Here is a 27,693-nt window from a genome sequence, read left to right on the forward strand (position 1 = left end):
TCAAATTCTGCAAGTATTCAATGGCCGGGACAGGAGTGCTCCTGCCTAGGGTAACACTGCTGGAGAACAAACGCAGGGGCAGCTGAGCGAGGACACAGTCCCGTGGGCTGTCGGAGGCAAGAAGTGAAAGTCACACCTCCATCTGGACCAGGATGGCGGCTGCTGCCAATAATGTAAATGCAGCTGCCAAACATCTGAATCAACTCCCTAGCAGAGTAACACAGCTCTTCCTCACATTTAGGTGGTGAGGGCAACATCCATTGTCCATAGAGAGAAAAAAGCAAGCCCTAAGGACGCTGCAGCAGAGCAAGGGCTAGTAGCACTGTTGTGGAGCTTCAGCAGCTCGTAGCTCCGCCACAGATATACTTAACTTAACAGATCATCATTAGTACCTTGAAAACGAAATGCAGCTCTGTTACTAACAAAAAGTTACCACCATAGAAAATGTGATGAGAAGGTGAGCATGCAGCTACTTAAGCCAGTCTGAAATTTGACCTTCAACAACAAAAAAACACAAAACAAAATGAACAGATAAGTATTAGAAGGGGGGCAAGATATGGACACTCAAGCTAAGACATGGTAAAAAAGACCACAGAATGAAAAAATTTAATTCTCATATAAGATCTGTTTAAACTGGCGAATCACAGCTGGCTACTATTATCATATGTACTGTAGCTTACCAAAACGATTAATGATAATTTCACCAGAATGGACTCTCATGATGAGGAACAAGAATTGAGACGACAGAGCCTAGAGAAATAATGCCACATTCTAACAATTAAAGCCAGGCAAAGTTGGAGATTTCAATTTCCTATCCCTTGAAAAACAGTCCTTTACAACAGCATGCCATGGTATTCTAACTCAAATACACATTGGACTACCTTCTAATACACAGTTAAGCTTGATGACTCAATAAAACCCCTGTAAAGTCTCTATAACTTTTTACAAGAATTGAAAGGCAGCTTTTCACAATTATCTCCTTCTGAATTGAACCTACTAGTATAAAGCTTTGCAGCTGTGAAATAAAAGAGGCATACATTCTCTTTTTTTTTTTTTTTTTTTTTTTTTAAAACCTTTATTAGTACAGAAAGGATATACAAGGCTGGGCCTACAACCGATCTGGCCGGCCACATCAGGTTAAAGCAGGCAAAAATTTCCAAAATCGTAGTCACCGAATCAGAATAAAATTGTACATTCAATATAGTCGCTAAAAGAGTGGGGGAAGTATGAGGATCTATACGGCCAGCAATCAGGAGTAATATAGGTTAATTTTATAATATAACGAAAGGGCGTATGGCAGGCTCAGCGAGAACAAAACAATATCCGGATACCCCGCACAAATCATTAACAGCCAAAGGATAAAGGGCAGCAATGTAAAAATGGCAGTACTATACACATCGGCAGAAGGACAGACGTAGGAAGCACAAATCAATATGCAATCAATAATAACTTGGCGTACCCACCACCCAATAGCACTTGGATACAGAACAGGGGGGCCGGAATAGTAATATCATTAAAACTAGCCCGCCATACTAACCTGGGGAGGAAAAGAAAAGGGGAGGGGAGGAAGAGGGAAAAGAAAGAAAGAAGGAAAGAAAACACAGATTAAAAGAAGAGGAATGCCGCGTCGGAACAAGCTCCCCATAGCAAGGAACATACATAGGAACAGGGGAATTGCAACGATGAGGGCATGGGAGTCGCATCGGAAGCAGCAGAACTTTAAAAAGAGGAACAGCGACGTCACATATCCCACCCAATCATACCAAGGGAGGCAAAGGATAGACGCGGCACCCCCGAGGCATACATTCTCATCAGATACCGCTGCAATTTAATTTTGTGCACGTAATCAGCATAGCAAACCTGAACTTAGAAAGTAGAAGTGTCAGGAAGCTGCTTCACCTCTTGGTATGGCAAGCAACCAGTCCTAAATGTTATTAGGAGGTAGCAATAAGTTTGATTTGCCTAAAAAAGGTCAGGCAATCTATGCGGCTCTCCAACTTTTTTAATATAGTGAGCCTTCATCAAGAACATTTCAGCTTTATTCTCTCATATACAGGGTTTTCCTGCTGAGTGTGCTTCTGCTGGCTCAATACACGCATTAACATGTTGTGGAAGTCAGTCATTGCAATAAAATGATTTCATGTAAAATACATTATACATTTTTGATTGACAGAAAATTGATACTTACAAGCGAGATTTTGCAGTAATTTCTTGGCCAGTAAGGAAGAACACCTTTAACAACATCCTTGTCTCTTTCCTTACACATAGCACCAAACTCCTGCACAGCCTATAAAACACATTAATGCAGAATTAAATATAGCAGACCCAAATAGAATAATACATTGTGTTACAATTAATTCTGCCAAACATACTTTGGATTTTCATTCCAGATGTACCTAATGGTTTAATTTAAGTTACTATACGTACCTTAACTCTGAAATGTGTACCTCCATCAGGTAAAAAAACATACGTTGAAAATATTATATCCATTCCAAATATTTAAAGAAACACTTTAAATGAACAGCTTAGATTGCACCACTGTTTTCCTAATGACGATTTCCGTTTTAGATGTGTTTGGGTTAAAATATTGTAACAAAAAGAATTTAAGTATTGTATACATATATGCTAACAATGCAGATGTTCACTATGTAGGTAGAATACACAACAATGTGAAAAAGAAAGAATACCCTCTTCAGATTGTATGGTATAACCTATCAAGACCTATGTGACCCTAATTTACTCCTCACAAAGTACTAACAGTAGATATTCTGGCCTCATGTGACAACTACCACACACATATTGTGCTTTATCGTAGCAAAGAGAAATAGAGCCGATATGCAGAACCTGTGTGGTGTAGAGGAAGAGAACCATTACTGCTTCATATGAGTTAAAAAACGTAAATAACAGACGGTGGGTGGTTAAGATGGTCATGCTTTGTTGAGCCCCAAGGCTGACTCCACTTGTCCATCGAACAGTGCCGGTTTCAAGATCTCAGGATTCATGAGCATGAGCAAGATATCTGCAGGCACCAGGGGAGTCTTGAACTGCAAAAAGATGAAAACACCATGGTGGGCACAAGGTAGGTGAGGCCCTGAATGGAGACCTGGCTTTGCTGCTAAGAACTTGAGGTAGAATGTGCTTTTGTTGCAAAGTGTGAAGAAGGCCAACTTAACCGGGACTAGCCCAACTGAAGGAGGTGCAGGGGTCCGACAAGAGGAAGGAGGAGTTGGCAATGGAAGACCCTGCTGAAGCTGCTGCAGCTCTGCCTGAAGCCCCAGTGTGGGTCGTAGATGCTTTTGAAAGGCATGGAATAGCATTTTGAGAATCATTACCGTCAAGAAACACCCAAGAGAGACTTTCCTGCACCTCAGAGGTGGATTATCACGGCGCGAGTTCCAGAACGGATATGTATTCAGGTCAGAGAGACGTATTGGAAGCATTAGAGAACATTAACAAACAAGCATTGCCATAGCCAATAGGTCTCGCCTTTGGGACCTTATAAGTGTTTAATTATCCAGCACAATATCCTTGGTGCAACAACATCAAGTGTTGCACGGCTAAACACTTATAAGGTCCCAAAGGCGAGACCTATTGGCTATGCCAATGCTTGTTTAGGACTTGTGCCCTGTCACAGCCCTGAAGCGTACCCAAAGTGCGGGATGTGGGCGATCCTAGACTGCATTTGGAGGCTAGCGAATGTCTCTATGCCCCATAGATAGGCACTTGGGTACGGAAAATTCCAGAGGGTATGAAATATGGGACACGAAAAAACGAGGTGGATGCAGTGGCCGCAAGTGCTCTAATGGTGTAAAACTCCCTCAGTAGGACAACATAGGTCCGGTATGAGTATCATAATATTCACCATAGGTGCTTGGAGGTCTGGACGTCGAGAAAACCAGCAGAGAATCAATGTGCGCGGGAGGGGCTCTTTTAGGCGACCGAAAAGAGACAGCATGAATCAGGGAGGACCAACATCTGAGCCGGGCATGCATCAGGGGCTTGTGTTCCTCTGAGACAGAAGAATTAATCTGATGGAGCTTCATCGAACATTTGCGAGGCCACATTGCTGAACAGAAGCCTTGCCTTGCCATTTAAGTGACGAGATGCTGCGTCCCCGTACGTCTATTAAGTGGAAACAGAACACAATGATTGGGGCCCTCACACAAGACCAAATCTGTCATTTCAGGACCAGGCACAGTTATGCCTAACCCTGAAATCCGCACACCAAGGCAGGAAGAATAACACATACATCTAAACACAAGCTTGCGGCAACAAAGCCAAGAACATATATGGAACAAAGGAACTCTTCATAAGCACCTCATGCTCGCTAAGGCACAGCATGAGAAACCATTTTTCTTTTTTTCATCCTAAGCACTGCAGATTGTAATTAAATGAACTTTACATATTTGCATAGGAGCAAAGTCATCTTGTCATAAAGAGAAGCACAAGACAAGGAGTGGGAGGCTGCAAACCTTTACTGAACGTAACAGGAAAAGGAGGACTCTGGCTGGAAAAACAAAAGAATGAAGCACATAGTTTCTCAATTCGGAGTTTGCATTCCTGTTTTTTAATGTGGTGTATATGCGTGGGGGCAGCTACTAATGCCTGTCTTGAGAATACGGCTACTCAGCGAGTGAGGCCTGTGAAGTGAAATGCAGATGAGGAAGGTAATATTACACATTCTTCACCACGCGCGGCTGTTAAATTAACGCTGCGCGGCCGCGAAAGTCATTGCGATCACAAATATTAAATTAAAAAAATGCGAGTGGTGCGCAGGCGCATCACTGCAAGTGCTACCTTGCCGCCACCAGCTTGCTATTATGCGCAAGTGCGCGCTCTTGTGCGCGTGATAGTAAGCTGGTCGCTGGGAATGTAGCACTTTTAAAAGCAGCTACTAAATATCTCAGCCAGGCCAGCGCATGCGCTGGATCAGGCCAAGACCTAAAAATGGAAGGTACAGAAAGAAAAAAAAAATCAATGGGTGCAGCTGAGAAGCGAATGGAAAAATCTGAGAGTCAAGTCTCGTGTCTGGATGCAGTGACACAACAGCTTGCCCAGAGCTCAAACAAAAGAGAGAATACCCAAAATAACTGCAAGTAAAATAATAGCACAAATAAATAAGGGGAAACTACCCTCACAAACAGCCACAATGCCTTGCTTACCAAAATCGCGATACAAAAAGGTGAAGGAAACTCACCTCAAGCCCAGACTACATGAACCATCAAACTGTGTCTACCAGAGCAATCATAATAATAACTCCCACAGAAGCACAATATGAGGAGGAACAACATGAAAGGGAAGTAAAATTCTGCAACAGGGCTGATTGGACCCATGCTACCATGGCGGGAACGCCGGCATTTGCATGATAACCCCCAAAGATAAGTACCATTTAAAACGAGATAGTCCTGTCACCCACTTAAAACTACAGCACTGTCACAGATATTGACTAAGAAGCCACTGGGAACAAGAGAATAGGGGAAACACAGTAATTATTCTGCTCAGCTCTTAACACCACGGGTCTCCTGGTCCTACAACATAACCAGATCCACCTCTAATAATGGAAAATTTAAGTGCAGAAGACTATTAGAGCCACATAGAGCTACTAACTCACTTTACCATGAAAGCTAGTTTCAACATGTGAGACCATAAGAAGTGGGAGGGCATGCTTATCAAAGGGCAACAATAAATGGAGTCAGTTATCGAGCAAATGAAACGAATTTTGAAGAACATCTTAATCAGGAAGGTGGCTGCAAAATCCCTCTAATAAAGCAGGCTAGAAACCTGTGTTCAAGAAATATTGTTTGCTACTCAGAAGATATTGGACAAAAGAATTGGAGTGTTCGAAAAAGAGCTTGGCAGCATTGAATGTCAAAAACCAAAGAAAAGTTCCAAGATATCAAAGATAGTATGAATGAGCCAGAGCCCAAAGCTTGGAAGATGCAACCCTAAATTATACTAATAGATAAGACAATGATTGAACATGTGAGGTGGGTGAAAGACATTAAAGAGCTGAAAGACGAAAAAAATGTGAATAACTAATATCAGAATATGCAGCATTAAAGAAAGAACAGCTTGTATGTTAATGTAACAGATCATGGACAAACAACAAAACAATGCCATTCCATCACTGAAACCTCTATCCTGCACACAGTACAGGCACGCAGGACCCTGACCCGATTCGGAAAAAGATAGCACAATTAATAGCCAGACTCAAGATTTGTGGACTGCAGAACAATGTAGAAAGTTTTGAATGACACACTCAAATATATAAGGTTTGGCCAACTATATTTCAACAGTTGTACAATAGCCACTCAAAAAAGAAGATCCACTTATTAAAAACCCAGCACGACTTAAACTTGGGTAGAAAAAGAGAATAACAAGTCTGAAAAGAAGCCACTCTAGAAATGTTCTGGGTAACAGTTTTAAAGGGCATTATAAGGCAGATAGAGAAGGCTTTTGAATACCTTAATTAGATGTACAATCAAAACAAACTGGAAGCAATGAAAAGTGTTGGGAGAGATTAACAATTTAGAGCTGGGTTTTAGAAATTTTTTTTGATTAGGATGTTTGTTTTAATTGTTTAATAGAACCATGAAGCAGTATTTATAATGTAACCCGTCCTATAAACAATTCGCCCAAAAGTGTTTTTTCAAGACACTTTTTCATTGACAAGCTCAATACAAGTGGCACATTCTAGAGGGGCCTGGTGTTACCCAGGCTGGAATGTGGTTAATTGGAACCAACTGAACAAACAAGGGAAGATAAATAGAATATTGGTAGGCTCAAGAAAATGTACAGTGGCTTGTGCTCAAGCAGGAAGCATACTGGTCTCAGACAGAAGTAACATGTTTAGAGAAAGGCTGAGTAACAAATATCTATGTATCAGAGTTGAACAGAATGCAGGCATTGAGGGGTGTGCTAATGTTATGCTAACATTTTGTGAGAGTAAATAAATTGCGTTCATAGCAGATCATAGACAAAGGAACACAATACTAAAGTAAAGGCAGGTTTAACCTAACGGTGCCAACCCCTATAGATTAATTTGCACCAAACAAACTGGCAACTTTTTTTCATTTAAATCTCAACACTCTCAGTGTTGCACGGAGAAACAGGGAGGACCCATTATCACAATCATTGAACTGAATGTAGACAGGAGTGAAAGATAGGATACAGGACAGCTTCACAGAATTAAATGACACGAGCAGTTATCTTCAAAAATCAGTATCGAGTGGATCTGATCTCATATCTCACAGTCCAAACAAAAGGCATGCAGCAGAAGGACAGAAGCTCTTTACTTCAAGTTTCAAAGGCAACACATATGGGACAAGCAACCAGAGATTTGTGTATATCTAGTAAAACAATTCACAATGGCTGTGAGGCACCATGTGTCCCTCCACTCCTTCGTCTCTCCAGTTTCATATCATTAAACTGAGAACATTGAACATTGTAAGCGTTAGAAAGTTGGGAAGAAAGAAAGAGTTTGCCTAATAAAAGAAAAGTTCCAATAAGTTGACACGTGTAGTGCCAGAAACTTAATCTGAGCTATCTGGCAGTACACCTTGTTTTCTAGTTGGTAGTAATTCAAAAAGGACTAACAGAACATCATACTGATAGGAGACAATGACTTCAGTGGAAGAAAGCACTCCGACAAGGCTAAGACAAGATGAGATCACAGGTGTAACGTCATAATTAAGAGATATTGTATAGATAGATTTATTAAAACACATAAACCCCTTCCTCCGTGTTGCTTTGCCCTGCTATGTTAACAGTAGTAGATTGAGATCACTGAACACTAGAACTAAAAGAATGTTATAAGAAAATGTCAGAAATGCCAAATGAAGGGCACATGCCAATGTGTTGAGGAATTTGCCAACAGAATCTGTAGTTAATCTTTTACAGGCAAAGTCAGGCCTACAGGTGGAGACACAACAAGAAGGACTAATAGGACCTTTAAGAAGCAACATTATGAATATGGCAACTAAGCAACTACAGTCTTAGATATTCAAATTAAAAAGAAAGGCCGCCAATGCTTTGGTAAACCTGAAAGATTCCCAAGACAACTGTCACACCTCCAAGTGTGCCCAGACCAGAAATTTCTTTTTAAGAGACCCCACGAATAATGATACAACTCTGAGGCAGTGTTTAGATATAGTATAATAGTGAAAAAGGGTTTTGGTACATACTCCCAGACAGCAATGTCCAAAGCACTGCATAGAAAACCCAATAATAAATGTACAATAGAGAAAACAAGGGTGGTGATTAAGAGACCACCTTTGTCAAATCTTCTTGTCCCAGCGAAAAAGATACCTGAATTCCTTAAGAGCTATCTGGGATTCCTGATGCCACTGCTCCCATACAGAAGCCCATCAGAGGATCCAACTAACTTGAATGGAAGCCCTACTAGAACAGTACTCCCTAATCCATAAAAAGGACCTCATAAAGTACCCCACCTACTGGTTGATCTCTTACTTTTTATAATAACATTATGGCAGAACTACTGGCTATTACACTAGATAAAACACTAAACATACCTATCTCGGTCAATCAGATGAAACCAACTTCATGGATCAAAGGAACAATATAAACCGTGTATTACCAGAGCAATCTTACGAAGACAACAAAAGCAAACTCTAGAGATGGCAGCCACTCAGTGCAGAGAAAGCCTTCCACCAGATGGAAGAGAGGGTATTGGCCACACTGTGGAACCAGAGAGAGAAGAGAAAGAGTGAGAAACAAGAAAGAAAGAGAGAGAGAGTAATCAAGAAAGATAGGGAGGAAGAGGGGAGAGAGAGAGAGAGGAGAGGGAGAGGAGAGAGGAGAGAGAGAGAGAGAGACTTCCCTCACACCATCCAGCCCAGATGAACCACTATCATGCCCTTAAATCACAGAAATCATGAATACTTCTCCTGGTGTATGAAGGAATTACATTTCCTGAAACACACCAGGGACAACTCCAGGAACCACTGAGGTCACTGACCTACAGCCAAACAAGAACTGTATGAAATTTGGAACTCTTGTCGGTAAACAATACCAAATTTTGTAGATCAAGCTGTAGAGCAAAGTCTGTAAACAGGCACTAAGACTGAACACATTCTCTAAAGAACAGATTACAACGGTTCGATTAGGAACGAGCTTTCAAGCCAAATCACAAACTCCACCATCATGCCCCCGGCCAGTATGACAGACACTGACTGACAACTGCCACGGAGCGAGTATATTTGATTTACCCTTCCATCAGTCCAGTCAATCATAAAAGGTAGAGAGATCCACCCCTGTCCATCCAAACTAAACCCTTTATAGACCTTTTCTAATTCACCCACCTCCAATTCCAATTCTATATACGTGACATACAAATATACTTGTGAATATCCTGAAGTAGAAAGATTAATGCTGTAACTAATTGTCCAGGGACAACTGACATCCGTTTGTCAAACAACAGCTTCAAGCTTGATGGTTCCTGTAGCTAATGTCCATTCCCTACCATGCCAAAAGGGACTTGCGATCAAAAAATTATGGACTGCTTTTTGTCCCCAAAATTAAGAAAGCTAGAAGTGGGGGCAGATCTTTTGCCTAACTCGCACCTAGGCTTTGGAACTCTCCGCCTACCAGACTGAGATTGGAAGACAATTTTGCGGGGTTCAAAAAAAAACTTAGGACCTATTTTTTCTCTTAACTCTGTCCTACTCTCCTTTAATTCACTCACTCCTCTCATTACAATAGTGCTGGGAAGTCTGAGCCGTGTAGTCATGCGCGTTTTAGGTTCTGGAGAATAAAATAGAATGGGTCAAAAATAAAATTTTACAGCCAGGGCCACCTTTACGGGAAAATGCCCCCCACCAACATTTTTTCGGTCATACTGTGTTCATCAAGGCCAAAGTAAAAAACCGGGGAGTCAAATGGGACACTACTCACTGCCTAAACTCAGATGAGAGCGGTAGTACAATCTACCATCTACCGATATAGACTTGTCAGAAGGACACTGATCATACCAGAAAAGCAGGCAGTGGCAGTAGGAGCACTGATCAAAATGCACATTGGCTGTAGCAATGTCCTATACACTCTTCTCTCTGCATACCAGAATACAACAACTACAAAAATACCAACATGCAACAGGCTGCCTCATCTGTGGACTACAAAAAACAGCAGTCCATCCCTTCCACAAAGCCCTCGCTCACTCCCTTTGGAAGCAAGGCTCAAGTTTAATATCATAGCCATCGCCTACAAATAGCTTTATGGGATTACACTCAACAAATGATTAAAAAAAGAAAGCAACCATTTTGCTCTCTACATTCAACAGGAAACAACCTACTAGATGCACCTAGAAGCAGGAGCAAGCGCGACAGTGTTGGTGGATTTGGAGTAATGGCACTTCACATCTGAAATAACTTCTCCTCAGACAGCCGAAATTCAACCACAGCTATGTGCTACATTCACAAACAAAAATCACATCTCTCCTCACACAAGTGCAAACAATACAGGATGGCGGTTATGAGTTCAAATCTCTAACGTACTTTGAAACAGAACAATTTCATTAAATGAGCAACTTATTACAGTAAGACTGATCTAGAGGTATGGTACTAAAGGCAAAACTTCACTTATCACGCTTCACGACTCAGTGCAAAATGCCTTCTCCCAAAGACAACAGAAAAATAAAAAGACACCTTTCACTCTCATGAGCAAAAGCTGCAAAACAGACGATGAGATGAAGCTTATTGTGCCAATCAAATGTAACAGTAAATTTAAGGGCAGCAACGTTGTCAAAAATGGAAAAGGTGGACATGCACACTTCGCCAAGTTCACTGAAAAAGAGCAGTTAAAAATATTTTAAAGCTTGCTTCCATAGCTCGAACTTTTACAAATAGCTTTGATTCAGCATGCCAACAACAGATACTCAAAAACCATAATGATGACACCCTTCTTATACTAAGATTCACGTTCAATTTCTTAACAAACAACTAGATCAAATACAGTACGACGAAAAAACTAATGGAATGTGTATGCTCCAGGTGTCATAGTACAGTTCTAAAGTTTAACAAAAACGATATTCCCCACCAATACGGAGGGGATGGGAAAGAGAAATAGGCATGGGATTCAATGGCAAGGACTGGTAACAGGATTGCTTATTAGCACATGATCTAACATCATTTTCAGCCTGTGGGGAAGTGAGATGTGGCAACTCTGGAGACTGGAATAGGGAACTGGAAATGGTCAGAAGAAGACAAGCAGACACAAAGTATGGCCATGTCTCATGATTTGGGTTGTCAGGGCTTAAAATGGCTCTCTCACAGTCAACCTGACAACTATGCCCATCATCATCCATTCTCTCTAAGCACGTTTTGTCACAATCCGATCTCGCCTGAGTATGTTCTTGGTAGAATGACAACCATGGTTGGGTGCACAACTACGCACAAAAGTGAGGAGGAGTTCTTTAAAGTTCACTACACCCAAAACCAGGTGAAAAACGCAATACAGATGGAACCATTACCATTAGTGCCATTGTGAGGAACGCAAAGATATCCCACACAATACTGCCACCCATAGCATGACAGTGGTGGTATTAAAAAAGGGCAGGCAGTTGGCCTACTGCCTTGCAGCAGACATGTCACTTAATACCTGAACAAATCCGGGGAAATCAGTGTAACCTCCACTTCATGACGAGCGCCATTTAGTTCTTTCTCCAGATCTAGTGAAGAAGATGAGGGGGTTACAATTTAAGGGGACGAAACTAGGTCAAACTCTAGCCACCAAACAAATCCGAGAGGGGAAGGAAAAGAAGAACACACTTCCACCGTCACTGAATTGTGTAAAAGGGTGGAGCTAAAGGGGGGTGTCACAAGGAAAGTCTTCTTCCAGAAATAGCTTTCCGTCAACGAGAAGGCATGGGCTAGACAGGAGGAGAGCTGAATTTCACCTTCTTGGCAGACATGCAAGATAAAGGAGAAAATGGTGTGTATAGGGAGACCTTGGTGTAAAGGAAGGAATTAAAAAAATGTACTGATCAGACATCAGATCAGTTGAATTCTAATTTCTTCTTTGCAGGATACCTAAAAACCCATAGGTTTTCGAGAGAGAAAGAGAGACAGAGTCAGAGAGAGAGACTATAGAGACAAGAATTCACACTATCAAGGTAATAATTTAAAGATTTATGGCATGCTGCAATGTCATAGAATTTACTGATTAAAGCATCAGAACAGCAAATGCCCTTGATCTGTGACAAATGGTGGCAAGGAGGCCAAGTCATTCAGACTAGAGGTCAGGAAGAAACTAATAACGCTTGAGTCAAAAGCATTCCCAAAGACCCCTTCCTATGTAGGATCCACGTGAATAATGAGCAGTAATGACAAATGATGCATGATTATTTTAATGGATGCAGCAAACAGTGGATAAACATGAAGAGGCAGTGATTGGATATATAAGAATGAGAAGATATATTTGTTGTACCTTAGACCACACAGATCATACACCCAAGCTCCAACAAGATTTTTTTGAGATACATAGCAACGCATTTGATTAAACACAGCGTTATTACTCCTTATTTCCACCTGTACAGAGAATAGTCCAGGTTTCTAATCTTTCATTTTGAAGTAGATTAACAAATATTTTTTTCTGAATGGGAAAGTACCTTACCTTTAACTTTGTTGTGACATCTCTTTTGGAGAGTTTTCGTAGGACCATTCGAAAATCTGCATCCACTAGGCTGTCAATTTCTTCTGCACCTTGTACTGCAGGAACATAACCCAAGTCATTCTGAGCAGGTCCAAAACCAATGAATCCAGGGACGGTTCCGCTCTCTTTTGCAAGGAGCTCCGCTGCACGACCACTGCTTGAAGGCTGTCACAGGAGGAGAAAAGAAAATAAGGACCTGTGCTGAACAGCTGTACAAGGCATGCATATACTTTTGACTGAGATCATACAAAATGTAAAATGTTATAAGCACTCCAAAACCCCAGGCTCGAAAAGAGAGATCGAACAGAAAAAGTACACATAAAACTACATAGCAGTAGTCGTGGAAATTACTTGTGAATTACAATTGTGAACTGTTGATTTTCTAAAGGTCCAAGTGTTATTGTTTTCTATACATTGTGCAAAAGTCCTTTGACCTGTGAGTCAACAGCAATTTTCTTTATAAATGATCCTGTCTTAAAAATACAACAATAAAGGGACAGAACGGAAAGAAATTTCAACATTCCCAACCCCAGGAGATGCATTTTCCCAGAAATGTAAACGAGAAATGCCCCTTTGCTCTGCCCACTATTCATCTTTTGGCACCCTTAGCAGTGACTATGGCAGTTGTACAAAGCCTCAGAACATTACAAAATAGATTCCTCTCCCTGGCCACATCTGGATCCAAAAATATTGAGTTATAGGATTCAGACAGAAGAAATGCAACTACTCCCAGAGATGTGCCTGTCAGAAAATCAATAACAATGACAACAGCACACTAACAAAAAGACCAACTCAGCTCAGAGTGTAACAAATTGTAACTGTGTTATACAGGGTGTAGCAGGGGAACTCAAAGTTGCAGTATAAGCACATACAAAGGTAAAAGCATGTAAAAGTTATTATGCTACCTAATAGGGGTGGCGGAAACTGCAAAACAAAATGGTCATAATATTAGAGGTATACAGAATCACAGCAGTGATTTTTTTTAAAGGCTGGAAGGCGCAGAATGGGCACTCAGGAAACAAGCATTTACAATGCAATAGGTCTCGCAGCATTAAAGTTTGAGTTATTGGCATTGTGTATGACAATGCCATTAGTTATAACTTTTGCAAATGGGACACCTATAGCATTTCTAATGCAATATGTGTTGTATTTACGTGACTTAGATGTATTGATATTACAAATAACAATGGCTTTTAATTTTTTTAATATTTAATACTTAAATAAAAGTTATTGTAATTGAGTCGGTGGAAGGGTGAAGTGAGTCGTGTCCCCAAGTGATGTGGTGGTGTAAATGACAATGCCTTAACAATGTCTTCACTGGGGCTTAATGCAGCGTGCCTTCACACATAAGAGGCAGTATTTGTTTCCTCAGTAATGAACCATTACCTCAGAAGCTACTGCGGTTTGTGTGCACACCTTAGGGATAGGGAGCTCGAACCAGGGCCTACTGCAGCCTACCCAACTCCTGACAATGGCCCAGACACCCCTCCCTCTGCACTTCCTCATTCCCCTGCAGCCACGAACTTCTCTGCCAATTGGGGGACACCAGAGTCGGCGTTCTTTGGCTTCCTGTGTTCAAAGTAGTCAGACAGACTGTCATCAACAAGTAACTCAGTGCGACTAACTAACAGGCCCCAGGATCCTAGTTGTCTCTGTGTTACCTGGTAGGGCCTGGCGAATTTTGACTCATAACTAGCTTTTAAATTGTGGATAAACGCAGGTTGGGGCCATGTCACTGGGGTTAACATTGGTAAACGGGGTTATGATCATTAAAACTTTAAGTAGCCCAAATATTGCAGTTCCAACTTAGTACTGCAGCATCTTTGTATTTATTTTGTAATGCAAATGCACATGTACATATGTATTTTTCATATAGTGATAACAATATTTTACAAAAATATCAATTTATTGTGGATAAAGGAACTGGTGCACAGGGGGGTAAAGTATGTTAATTTTGTATATTACCATTGCGCAAATGTAGAGCATCAAATTTAGTGTAATCAAATGTGCATGCTAGGGCTATAACCCGGGACTCAGCTTACAAATTTAGCAACTAAACTACTGGTATTCCTACCTCTAGCAGGCTGAAAACACCCAAAAGGGCAGGCTAGACACACTAACACCTTTGTCTTGTACAATAGCGTGGAGCCCACAAATACTAGCTAGAGTAGTATACCATTTGCACAGCTTAGTAGTAGCACAGAAGAACAGAGAGGCATAACGAGAGTAGCATAATATATCACAGCACTGCATATTATATCGGGCATTCCATAATATAATATACAGCATATCATAACAAAGCACAGCACAACACAGCAGGGTGTTACGTAACATGAGCACAACATACGATGTCTTAAGGTAGCATAGTACACGTACCATTAGGTGGCACCGCATGACATTGAACGTCATAACACTGCAAACCAAACCATAGCATATCAAAGCATAGCACAATGCAGCACATTGAAATAATATATGGAAAGCAGAGGATACTTTGACCCAACATACTGTTGTAACGCATTACAAAGCACACCACGGCATAGCAAAATATAGCTCAGCTATAATGGCCACTCGGAGCGCCATGGCTGTCGATTCGTGCCTCCCCAGTCGCGTCCTTCGGGGGTAGGCCAGCTGCACAGCTGCACAGATGCCACAGACAGCATGCACTCACTCATTCTCCCCGCCCCTCCTATCCTCTAAAAATCAATCCTGATTTGCTTTGTTAAAAGGGGTGATGGGAAGGGGGGGGGGGGGGAATGACCTTACATCATAGACCTGGGGATTAAAACTAGCGAAATATGTCAGCCGCAATCCGAGCCCTGCATCACACCCCCACCCTGTCACCCAGGAAGACCCCAGCCCTCAAAATCAGACCGGTGGGCCACCCATTCTATTCACCTTGTCGACTGACTATGCCCGTACAATGCCACCCCACACCCACCCTTCAAAAGGTCATTAATTCTTTGGGACATTGACACACAACAACCTGCCTTTTCCTTTCCGGTAAAATACCGCCACCAAACTTGGGATTTAATTTAAAGCCGGTTACTGTTATATAATTATTCTCTCAACCCCCCCCCCCACCCCACCCCCAAGTCCCTGAATCCCCGTCCTTCACCTGTTATAATGTGCGCATCAACTGGACATCTTACACCGTAGCTTCCACCGCCTCCCTCCCCCCTCTGTCCCCGCTGCCCTCTTCCTCTCTCAGGCTGCTGCTGCTCTCAAGACATAACGGAAATTCGTGTCTTGCCCAGCAAAAACGAGACCTGAAAAAGCCACGGGTATCTTAGGAGTCCACCCCACTACCGCATCCACTCTTGAAATGGGCATGCATGTTATGTGTATGTGCTGTGACCACCGTGAGCATTTAATGTGCACATTCCTCCGGAGTCGTGACTCTAAATACAAAACTTACATTCTGAGACCACTTCTTTTGTCGGGGGAGTGGTGATGTTTATTGAATTGTCAAAATAGTAAGAGGTAAATCTCACTAGAGGTAGATATTAAAGGGCTTGGCATCCATGTTGGGCATGGCTACGGTATTCAAGCCACACACAAACTCACTCCCATCCTGGGCATGGCTAAGGTATTTAAGGTATTTAAGCCCCGCTCAAGGCCTCCCTCTCTCTTGTAATCCAGTTTGTGGAGGAGCCAGAAAGCACCTGTCTCCCTGTGTGCAGCGCCCTGCAGGCTCCAGCAGTGAACAGCCGGCCCCACTGACCTGCAAAAGCAGAATATTAAAAGCAAACAATAAGACTTAAGAGCTAAATCAAGCCTGAAGGTAAGATGTCGATGAAGAGTAAATAAAATACATGTAGACTTTATACTCCGATCCCGTCGAGCTGTGAAAGTAAAAATAAAAAGTCATGAAACGGTTGCAGCGCATTGCAGAAAACAAGTTATGACTGAATTTTAATGAGAGGAATTTCTTTGAACAAAAGGACATTGCTACAGTGTAATTTTATGTTTATTTTAACTTATCAGAGTGAAATACATTTATGGTGAAGTGAAGTGAAGATGCAGAAAGGATATGCAGACAAGGATATGCGCGCACTGACCAAAACAAAACCTATAGTGGGGCGGGACTTCCCTCTTGTGAAGCCCGAGCCCACGGAGTGCCTGGCCAGAGGAGCAGTGGTGACATGGGGCTCCCATGCCCGAGGGAGAGCCCTGCGGAGGCTGCAGAAGTCCGGAGTGCCGGTGAGTGGGGCTTAGTTGCAGGGGGGAGGGGGTGCGGCGGGGGGGTCTTGGTGCGCTCGTGTGTGTGTGCGCGCGTGTGTGTATGTGTGTGGCAGGGGGTGGGGGCATGTGTGTATGAGCGGCGGCGGCGGGGGGGTTCTCTATGTGTGTGTGTGTGTGTGTGCGTGTGCGCGGCGGGGGTGGGGGCGTTCTCTATGTGTGTGTGTGTGTATGCGCGGCGGGAGGGTGGGGGGGTTCTGTATGTGTGTGCGTGTGCGCGGCGGCGTGGGGAGGGGGTTCTGTATGTGTGTGTGTGTGCGTGTGTGTCTGCTTACAAGGAGCCATGGGAGACAGGAAGTGCGTGCGACCTGATCCATTTACGCGCGCGTGCACATCACTTGTCTCCTGTCTCCCTTGGCTCGTTGTAAGCAGAAATGATTACAATAGAGTCTCGTAGCGACGATCGCTTCGCAATCGGTTCGCAGTGCGAGACCTAAAAAGGTACAAAAAGTATAGAAAAGTTCTAAATATAGGAGAATATAGGAGACAAAACTTTTCTCAGGGCTGTTGGGCTAAAGGAAGAAATAAATGGGTAGAAATGGCAAGCTGAAGCATGGAGGGCATAATTCATAAAAGATGATAACAAAGCAGAATTGCAGAACCGTTTAATATTTAACGCGAAGAACACCGAAAGTGCATAACAGATGGGCTGTTGTGACATAAAATACAGGACAGATAGGATAGTATAGTCTGTGTTATAAGAAAGATTGTTCTAGCCAAACAAAAGTATATGTGATGAATTGAAATCTAGATTAAATGTGTTTACATTCAAGTTAATTTTGCTATTTGGTAGGTCAGGAAATGGAATTTGAGAAAAGGGAAGATTCTACATAACAAAATAAGTCACATATGGCCAGACATTCTAAAAACTTCAGGAGGCTGATCACTACAAGACTTCGAGTCAGATTGAATTCAGCTGGGGAAGTAATGAAATCACTTAGAACAGAAATAGGAGTCATGTGGAGAAGATCATGCCAGACAAATTTAGTTGAGCCGTTTGAAAGGGTGGTATAGAAGAGAGATCACATCAAAGTGAAGGATGTAATGTGCTTACAGTACACCACCACAGGCCAATCTTCTAGGTTGTTTCTTCTTCTCTGTCTATACCTTGCTGTGTACCCAGAGCTCAGCCTTCTTGGGCCCTACTTTTTAATATGACTCCCCCCAACAGGGCTTGTGGCTGCCCATAGTGTGAAATGTATGTTGATTGTTTCGGACCTGTCAAAGATTTGGTTTACTCCAATATAACTGCAACTGGATATAAACTTACCTCCAGTCCACAAAACCTTGGATGTCCACCATCCATCTTTGTCTCAATGCCAGGAAAACAAACATCATGTTACCCACTTCCACTCATATGGCCTTTTACCAGGGCTTAAATAGTCTCACAGCCTTGCATATGGCCTTCCACTTGCGGTCTCATTCCTGAACCAGTAAGTAAACCAGTGGGTGACTGGTAGAGTTTGAAAGTGGTGGGGCGTAAGATCGATTAACTAATTTTTGGAATGCAAGCGAGTGAACCGATGGAGCTAGACATTTCCAAGGGGGACTCAAGGGTGTAGCCCGCCCCCCCCTTAAAAGTCTATTAAAATATGATATATAATAGTGCAATTTTCAGCACAATGTCTATAGTAAACATACCAAAATCACAGTTCTTATATTCATTATTAAAGGAAAACTCTTACAACGTTTAGACGTCTTATTGATTTACCAAGCAAGCCTGACATTCAAAGGTGTGTGGGCATCAAGTAAGATGCATAGGAATCTCCCCTTTACAGTTTATAACCCATAACATGGGATCATAAAAGATCACAGAGAGACATACCTACAAAGCTGCACACTTGCAATTTTGTTCCCACCTATAATGCACTGCCGACACCAGGACACATTCAGCAGTGCCCGAACTTTGCTTTTTGTTTGGAGGATCATCTGCAAAGGGTGAGGGGGTGTTTCTTATTTTCACTTCCAGCTGTGCCTAACACAGAGGCTTCATTTAAAGGGCCAACTTCCTTCCTTTTGTTGGAGTCTAATCTTGGCTGGGGGCTACCTAAAGCCTAACAACTAGAAGCAAGTGCGACAGAGGGAAACAAAGACACTCCGTTTGTTGTCACTTCCAAATGCTTACATGACAGTATGATTTGGAAGCAGATTTTTATACTTTATTCAACCTCTATAAATCAGAGATATACGAGGAGAGTAAGAATGCAGACACTTCTGTGTGCATGATTAATTACATGAATCATTTACCTAACATTGTTGCTTTTAATTTATGTTCTAGCACTATTCATCCCAATGCAGTGTGTCAAAGCGTATTACAAGTCAATGTACAGGAAATGTTGCATGAAGGAGAATTCATATATCATCCATGCTGTTAGGCATGATATGCCAAGAATGAGTGCTTAGTCTGAAGAGGCCAAAGGGAAGACATCGAAATTGGTAGGTCACACCTTTCCATACAAACCTTAGATATTTTTGAGATTCCGTATCCATAGGGATAGTAAAGTATGCGTCCTTGAGATCTAGCTTTATGAGCCAAGCCTTCTCTTGAAGAATATCTCTCAGAAGATGGATACCTTCCATCTTGAAGTGTCTGTACACAAGGAAAGAATTCAGAAGCTTTAGATTTATTACGGGACGCCAACCCTTCTCTTTTTTCTTCATGAGAAAAATTGTGCTCACAAAGCCGGGGCCAGCATTGGATACAATGAAAATTGCCCCTTTGTCTAGCATTTGGCGAACCTATTCGTCGACTAGAACAGATTGATCTTGGTCTACAATTAATTCTCTGGGAGGTGAGGTCTGGTGAGGAGTAGAAACAAAGTCTATTTTGAAACCTTTCACAGTTTCCAAAACCAAAGCATCGTTTGTTATCGATAACCAATTTTTGCTGAAAATAGCAAGTCTTCCCCCTACCCTTGGGAGGAAAGAACCAAAAGGGGCAGTTACCTTGATTTCCTTGAGCTTGGAACTTTCCACGGTTGTTTCCACCTCCTCGATTGCGGTAGTTGCGTCCTCTCTGAGGGAAAAAGGAGCTGTTCCCTCTGAAGTATCTTCCACGTTGGTTCTGTTGATAGAAGGACCTGTTGTACCCCCGGCTGACAGACGGTCCTCCTCTGTCAGCCCTTCCAAAAATGTGTCTACCTCCAAACATCCTTCTCATATTACTCTGAGCCTTGCTAAAAGCAGAGAAAGTGGACACATATTTCCCAAGAACTTTAATAAAAGACTCTCCAAAGAGGAGTCCATTAGGGTCTCCCTCAATATCTTTATTGGCTAGGTCCCCCAATTTGGGGTTCATCCGAATCAGAATGCCTCTACGTCTTTTGGGTGTGAGGCTAGCATTGGCATTTCCGAGCATGCATAGGGCACGTTGACTCCATCCTCTCAAGAGTTCGGTGTCAACTGGAGTACCGTTAATAGAGGACTCTTCAGCAAGGTCTAGAATTCTGGCCAGAGGGCCTAACGTGTCTAGCAGTTTATCTTGACACTGCTTAAGACAGCGTTCAAGACCTTTACGAGGGTCTCTTCCAGTCTTAAAGAGGAAGGTTAATAACTCAGGGTCTAGCATAGGGGTCAAGCCTGCTTTGTTGTCAAGGAAGGGTCTCGGGCATTCTGACTTCATTAGGTTCCGTGAGTCTCTCTCAAGCGTCTTTCTGATCCAAAGTTTAATACATTTAGCTATGTGGTCAAGGGGCCACCAGTCCGAGCCTCTAGGGTGGGTAATTTTAGAAGGGTTAAACATCTCCACCCCTGAGGGATCTTTAACTGAACATGAGGTGGAGGGTTGGTTCAAATCTTCATTCAGTAATTCATCAAGTTTTTCTGATGGATCAAATATGTACTCATCAGCTTTATTGTCATCAATAGGGGACAAATATTCGTCATCATCACAAAGGATGACGTCTCTTGTGCCGCGAGGGACACCATGTCCGGTTGTGCCGTGAAGGACACCTGTAGTCTTTGCGCCATTGAGGACGCTCAATCTGTTTGTGCCGCTCGGGACACCTTTTTCATTTTCAGCGTGTGGATTACTGATATTTTCAAGATGTTTGGTCTTTTTCAAGACTTTGTCGCCCTTTTTGAGAATTGGGTCTTCCTCATCAGAAGAAACAGAATCTTTATGAGGAGCATCCCTTTTCCTCTTAGATAATGCCGCTTCAACAGCCTCTTTCAAAGAGGACTTTAACTGTTTTTCAAAGAGACTCATTGAGGAGTTCTCTGTGAGGGGAGCTTCACATATATCATCAACCTTCTCAGTCATCTTTGGTGCCCCTCACATTGGCCAACAGAGATGGGCAACCTTCCCATTCCAGCCACACAAGTGAGAAATCTAGGAGTCATTATTGACAATACTCTGTCGATGAAACAGCAGGCAAATAAAGTGGCTGGCCTCTGTTTCACCATAATAAAATGGTTAAAGAAAATTATCTGGATGTTGCCCCAAAATACCCAAAAAACCGTAGTCAACGCACTAATAACGTCACGCATTGACTACGGTAACATTCTTTACCTGAGCTCAAATCTAGCAGTGATCAAACGACTGCAAATGATCCAGAACGCTGCTGCACGTCTCCTATGCAGGATCCCAAAGTTTGACAGAATATCAAAACACTTAAATGATTTACACTGGCTCAGGATAGAACATCGGATTAGCTTCAAAACCTTGATATATATGTTTAGAATTAAAACCAAAACTGCACCCGGCTACCTACAAGCCTTGGCCTCCCCCTATCTCCCAACAAGGGATCTCCGATCTCAAACAGCAGCAAATTTCACTGTTCCAAGATTCAAACTGCAAAAAACGGGAGGACGCTCTTTTGCTGTGAGAGGGCCCACTCTATGGAACTCACTCCCCCCGCAGATCCGGAAAGAAGAAAGCTATACTAAATTCCGGAAAAGCGTAAAAACCTGGCTATTTCAGAAGCAATTGCAGTAATACCACAATTTGGCTATCTTCTTTCTATCCAATCGAATGTCACAGGCGCCGGGAAACCCTTTTTGGGTAGCTGTAGCGCCATACAAATGCAAAAAATAAAAAAATTAAAATATCTTAAATATTTAAATTATTTCAAAGAGAAAGAGAAATTGTTATTAACTAAGAATTCCAGAGAAGGTAAAAAAAATTGATAAAATAATGAATTCTCGTTAAAACAGGCGGTAATTATCCCTAATATTTAATAATCCGGTCCTAAAGTTTAAAAACAAGTCACCTAAAAGGAGAGAAGGAAGGGCTGACCGTCCGTTAGCTGTGCGCTGTGCGATGGGTCTTCAAAGAAACGCACAGCGCGAGCTGAAAAATAGCCTCTGTTTCCAGCCTGTCACCGGCTGTAATATGCGCATTGCAGGTCAGATTGGGAAAGCTCGAGAGGCATGACCCGCTCATTTTCGCGAGCGGGTCACATTTCATAGAACCCGGAAGAAGCGTACCGGGATTAGTCGCGCTCTCGAGAAGGGGAACGTCTCAAGGTAAGCGTTGACGCGGTTATAAACTATTTAAAAAATGCTCATTACACAGTGAAAGTTTCTTCCCAAAATATAGTCCTAAAATATATAACGCGGATAGGACTCAATTAGCGTTTATCAACATTTGAGAAAAATGCAGTGTGGGTAACACGGGGAAGAGAAAAACGGAGAGACAAAACTCCTCTAGCACAATAAAGAGCCCTTAAGTAGCATTTAACATTGCGGAGGGCTTGTTTTGAAAGAAAATAAAAAAGAACGAACGAAAGGAAGAACCCAACCATAAATTGGAAGGGTGGAAAAAGTAAGTAAAACAAACTTACCTGAAAAAGGGAAATTTCACAAATAAAACACACAATTGTAATGGCAAGGTGTAATATTACTTACCTAAATAAGGTAAATCTGAAAAGAAATATATGTTAGATAAACCATTATCAAATAAAATTCTCTAAAAAAGGAAGAAAGGAAGAAGTTGTACTTAACTCTCCGTGAGCAGCGAATAAAAGAGGAAGTTATTTGGTTGCTATGGCACTTGTTTATGCTGTGTGGAATGTTTTATTTATGATGTAACTGTTACACTTTAAAGGGCTGCATATCTTGGGCAGCAATAAAAATTATTGCATAATGTAGCCTCCGGTCTTGTAATGAAATCACAAAGTCAGGATTTAAAACTGTTATACTGTGTTAGTTGCCTTAATGTAATTGGCATCTCGGATATGGGAATGTGGAATGGAGTGGGGTTAATGACAAGTGGAGTCCCAGGGTGGTTGGGATTTGAGCTTTTGTTGTCTGGCTGTTGAGACACAGGTTTTCCTTACTGCCACTAAACCAGAAGATAAATACATCACTAAGCCTCCGTTGATTTATGAGAAGAAGCGTGCTACAACATTTTGGCGGCGAGGATGGAATAGCAGGACATTCGAGTTCCTGTGCGGCAGAGGAGTCCTGTTTTGCAGACTGACCAGTTCGGTAGGTTCTTAAGACTTTGACTTCTAAGTTTACGGTGGTGCTGCGACCGCGGGCTACCGTTACTCGGCATCATCCGTAAGTGTTTTTCTGTGTCTTGAACAAATCTTTTTTTTTTACCACTTTCACTAACTGTGGTTAGCGAATCTATTGTACATTGGGAGCTCCACGCACTGCCGGCTCGTGCCTATGTGCAAGCGACAGGAAGGCTTCTGTGAGCGTCACATTCTAATTACATGCTCAAGCCGCCGCACTGTCAGCTCGTGGCCGTACGCATACATTTCTTACGAGTGCAGTTTATGCTGCCCATACCTAATGCATTTGATGCTGGAACTTCTTACATGTATGAACGATGAAGGTTGCCTACTGAGAGCCTTCTTTGAGGCGTGGTCACCCAGTTATCCTCCTGGTCATGCCTCCTGCAGTGAATCAACTCAGAGAGTATACAGTACCATAGAGACTGCATCAGAGAACTGGGGAATGTCTATACACTGCCTTCTAATGGTGTGTTGTGGAGCTACATTATTATTATTATTTAGCTAGTAATATTTTGACTACTTTAATTATGCTGATTAATTAACTAATTAATTATGTTTTGCCTTCTGTAATGATTATGGTCTTGAATAAACCCATGAACTTTTAACATGGAATTGCGCAGGTTTATTAGCAGGTTTATTAGCCTAAACTAACTGTTAAGAAGATGCACAAAGTCTTACGTAGACTCAAATAGTCCAGCTCTTGCACACAGACACTCTTAATTAGTTAATTAAAGCGTCGACACACTTAAATTGCACAGCATTAACCCAACCTGTATAATGGATAGACATGCAAGAAATATTTTTTAAATATCACCATACACCTTGACGTGGTTATTATTGCTCTAATCATCAAACAGCCACAGTTAGCAAAGCCACTCACCTTTGGGAACTCGAATAATTTGGGATTTGGTTTATGAAAATTTTGAGATTTGGGTAACTTTGACAAATGCTCATGGCAAATTTACCTCGATGTAATTTGAAAATGGCTAAAGAGATAAGAACCTTTAACCGTAGATAATGAAAGGGGGCCTTAAAAATAAGGCACAGACAGTGTGCATCAGAGGATTATTTAAAAAGGTATATCGTTGGAAAAAGTAACTCTTCAAGTAGGATATTATGGATTCTTTTCTCGAGTTCTACGAGGCATAAAAAATATGTTAGAGGTGTCCCTGCAGTGTTTCATTTCTGCTACATTTTAGAAGATGTTTTCAAGATCTTTTTAAAACACACAAATCAATTCTGTGTCATGAGGCAACTGTTTTCAAAAAAATAAGTGGCAACCGACATCGGACACTATATATTTTAAATGTAACTTTTGTTTTGCTTAAATTTGACAGGTTAGGAAAAGCTTGGTTTCGTCACCTTTGTGGTACTGCTGTTCTGTCTGATATTAGAGATGGATGGGGTAGGTGAGATTGAGGACCAGGAACTCGGGCGAAACGTTATTGTGGTCAGACTCGGAATAGGGTGACTGTAGTATTGAAGAAAGGACACTCCAAGCCAGGTAGTTTACCACGTAGATTTATTTAGGTGGTAAGTTAGATACAAATAGATAAAGTCATAGTCTAAGTAGGAGCCCCAAGAGGAGCAGCATCTCTGCTGCTCAACTCTTCATCCAACTGATTCACACATGCACACATTCCAAACACTAACATTCCCAGGGCAGTCATTCTGGCTGAGCAGCAGGATACCATATATCTCCCCCCTTTACTACACAAAGGAAGGAAGTTTTAGAAGGTATCAAAAAGAGGCAAGAAAATAAAAGAATGAAATATAAAGAATGGTACACTGAAAGAAGGCGTGAAAAGGAAATATGGAAAGAGCAAGCAGAGGAAGTAAAGTGGATAGGAAGTGAGAGAAAAGACAAGAACAAGCGACTATTACACCATCTTCCTTTCCACAGAAACACAAAAATAAATACAAACCCATACAACAGACTAAAAAGGAAACGAAGTACTAAGATCATGTACGCTGGCCAGCCAAACAGGAAAGTACAGGGTGTTAGAAAGAAGATAAAAGTGAAAAAGTAAGTAGAGTGGTGAAGAATATGCAGAAAATGGGAAAAAAAACAGAACGTTCCTGAAGATAAGATGGGTGGAAGGTATAGAATACAAGAAATGCAGAATTACCCCAAAGAAAATGGGTAGAAAGTGTGGAGTGTGGAATAAAACACACGGCAGAAAATGTGTACACTGAAAGAAGGCGTGAAAAGGAAATATGGAAAGAGCAAGCAGAGGAAGTAAAGTGGATAGGAAGTGAGAGAAAAGACCAGAACAAGCGACTATTACACCATCTTCCTTTCCACAGAAACACAAAAATAAATACAAACCCATACAACAGACTAAAAAGGAAACGAAGTACTAAGATCATGTACGCTGGCCAGCCAAACAGGAAAGTACAGGGTGTTAGAAAGAAGATAAAAGTGAAAAAGTAAGTAGAGTGGTGAAGAATATGCAGAAAATGGAAAAAAAAACAGAACGTTCCTTAAGATAAGATGGGTGGAAGGTATAGAATACAAGAAATGCAGAATTACCCCAAAGAAAATGGGTAGAAAGTGTGGAGTGTGGAATAAAACACACGGCAGAAAATGTGTGGAGAGGGACCACACCGAGTAAAATGTGTGGAGAAAGACCACACCGTGTTAAAAAAAAAATGTGTGGAGAATGCAGATCAGGCACTCACACACAAGTATTTGAAAACCAACAATAAATCATTGACTGATGAAAATAAGCAGTTCAACTGAGAAAAATTAAGGAATGCTACACAAGAAATTGAAATACTGTAAAGTAAGCAGGCTAGAAACTACTGTAAACAATAAACAACACAGCCTATCGGCCCATTATCATTCTGTATATCGGCCCAATTGTCCTTTATTATTTATTTATTTTGCTCCAATAGTGCAAAGTTTCTGCATTCGTGCTATTATTATTTTCATGTTGACCGTGGCCCCCGAGACCCCTTAGCTTTTACACATCACATCCTCTTCGGATGATTGATTGGATCGGGTGCATTTTTTCACTGGGAGATCTGGCAAGCAGTGCAAGGTTGTTTCAACCTAATATAAACTTATTTTGACTTGTACTTGTGTTGGTGGTCTATTTACTTATGTAACATTACGCGACGTCCTCTGATGGGTCTGTAAAACTTACCTTTTTAGTCCCAAATTTTTGTCCTGAATTCTGACCTCATGTCCTGAATTGTGACCCTTTGTCCCGAATTTTTTACACTCACTGTCCTGAATTTGCACCCATGCCAGTTGGTCACCCTAACTCCGAATAGGGAATGAGAGTGCTATACTTAACAATGGCCGAGAAAAGTTATAGATCTCTCGGGGGAGTGCCCGATCCAGTATCGGAGATTATCTGACTCGCTCTCCTATTGGTATACTGGTGGTTGGTGTAAGTGGGCAGCAGGGCTGCTAGGTGTCACGATCTTTGACACTGTTTGTGTCCAACGCCAAAGACATATAATCGATGTATGGCCAAATCATCCAGATGTCAACTCATTGTGTGCCTGAGTAGCGTTTGGAAAGTATATGGATCAGTGAACATAGGCTTCAGTATCTAGATGTATGTGGGTGTGTTGTCAGGAAACCAGAGTGAAAGTAAGCACCATCCTGCCCTGTCTCAGTTTCACTGTCATAGAGAGAGAGACACGTGTTACATTCCTCATGTATTCCAGCACGCATCTCTAGTGCCTTCACCGGCCTGTGTCAGTTAAGGGGCACAGCTTATGGCGCTCACTCACCCTCACGTTGCCCTTTGTGCGCTGCTTGTTTTTGCCTCCCATCTTGGGTAACCACTGAAGGACCTGAAGCACCGGGAAATCAACAACTTCTGCGTTCGATGCGATAGGCTCTCAATTGAGGAGACTCCTCTCTGGTGTGACGTTTCAGGAACGTTGACGTAACACCAGCGTCCCGTCCAGTAATCGCAGGCAAGAAAGAAGCTGGCGCTGGACATAGAAAGAGGACTCGACAATCCTATCAAAGGAAGATTTCTTGTCTGATGTTATTCTAGTGGTGCTAGTTGCCAGGCCTGCGATCTCCGAAAGCTCGGTATACCAATGTGCCTTCAGTCTCCCTTCATTTACAGGTGATGGCACGTTTAAAGTCGCTGTTCTCCATATTTCGTAGCGGGGCGACTTACTATTAGTTATGGAGAACTCTCTCATTCAGTGACTTAAAGTAAAGGGCACATTTCTTCATCAGGTAACAACAGGATCCCTGTAAGGATCCCTGTAGGACTGAAAGGATAATCAAAAGGGGAAACGCGTTGCACTGTTGAGCTATACCTTATGTCACAATGGGTCCTGTATTGTAGTG

The 27,693-nt window shown here is 42.0% G+C and overlaps 1 protein-coding gene across 2 annotated transcripts in view; it reads right to left on the bottom strand.

The window, feature by feature from the left end:
• Positions 1–27,269, bottom strand: part of LTN1 (listerin E3 ubiquitin protein ligase 1) — a 386,602-nt gene extending 359,333 nt beyond the window's left edge. For both annotated transcript variants that reach the window (XM_078658380.1, XM_078658379.1), the window contains exons 1-3: positions 27,117–27,269; positions 12,628–12,831; positions 2,189–2,287 (exon numbers count right to left, since the gene is read on the bottom strand). In XM_078658380.1, coding sequence (XP_078514506.1) covers positions 2,189–2,287; positions 12,628–12,831; positions 27,117–27,158 — 345 coding nt within the window. In that variant the 5' untranslated portion in view covers positions 27,159–27,269. The remainder of the gene's footprint in view (positions 1–2,188; positions 2,288–12,627; positions 12,832–27,116) is intronic.
• Between the last annotated feature and the right edge of the window lie 424 nt (positions 27,270–27,693).

The sequence above is a fragment of the Lissotriton helveticus genome, chromosome 8, assembly GCF_964261635.1.
Source record: "Lissotriton helveticus chromosome 8, aLisHel1.1, whole genome shotgun sequence".
Taxonomy (NCBI): domain Eukaryota; kingdom Metazoa; phylum Chordata; class Amphibia; order Caudata; family Salamandridae; genus Lissotriton; species Lissotriton helveticus.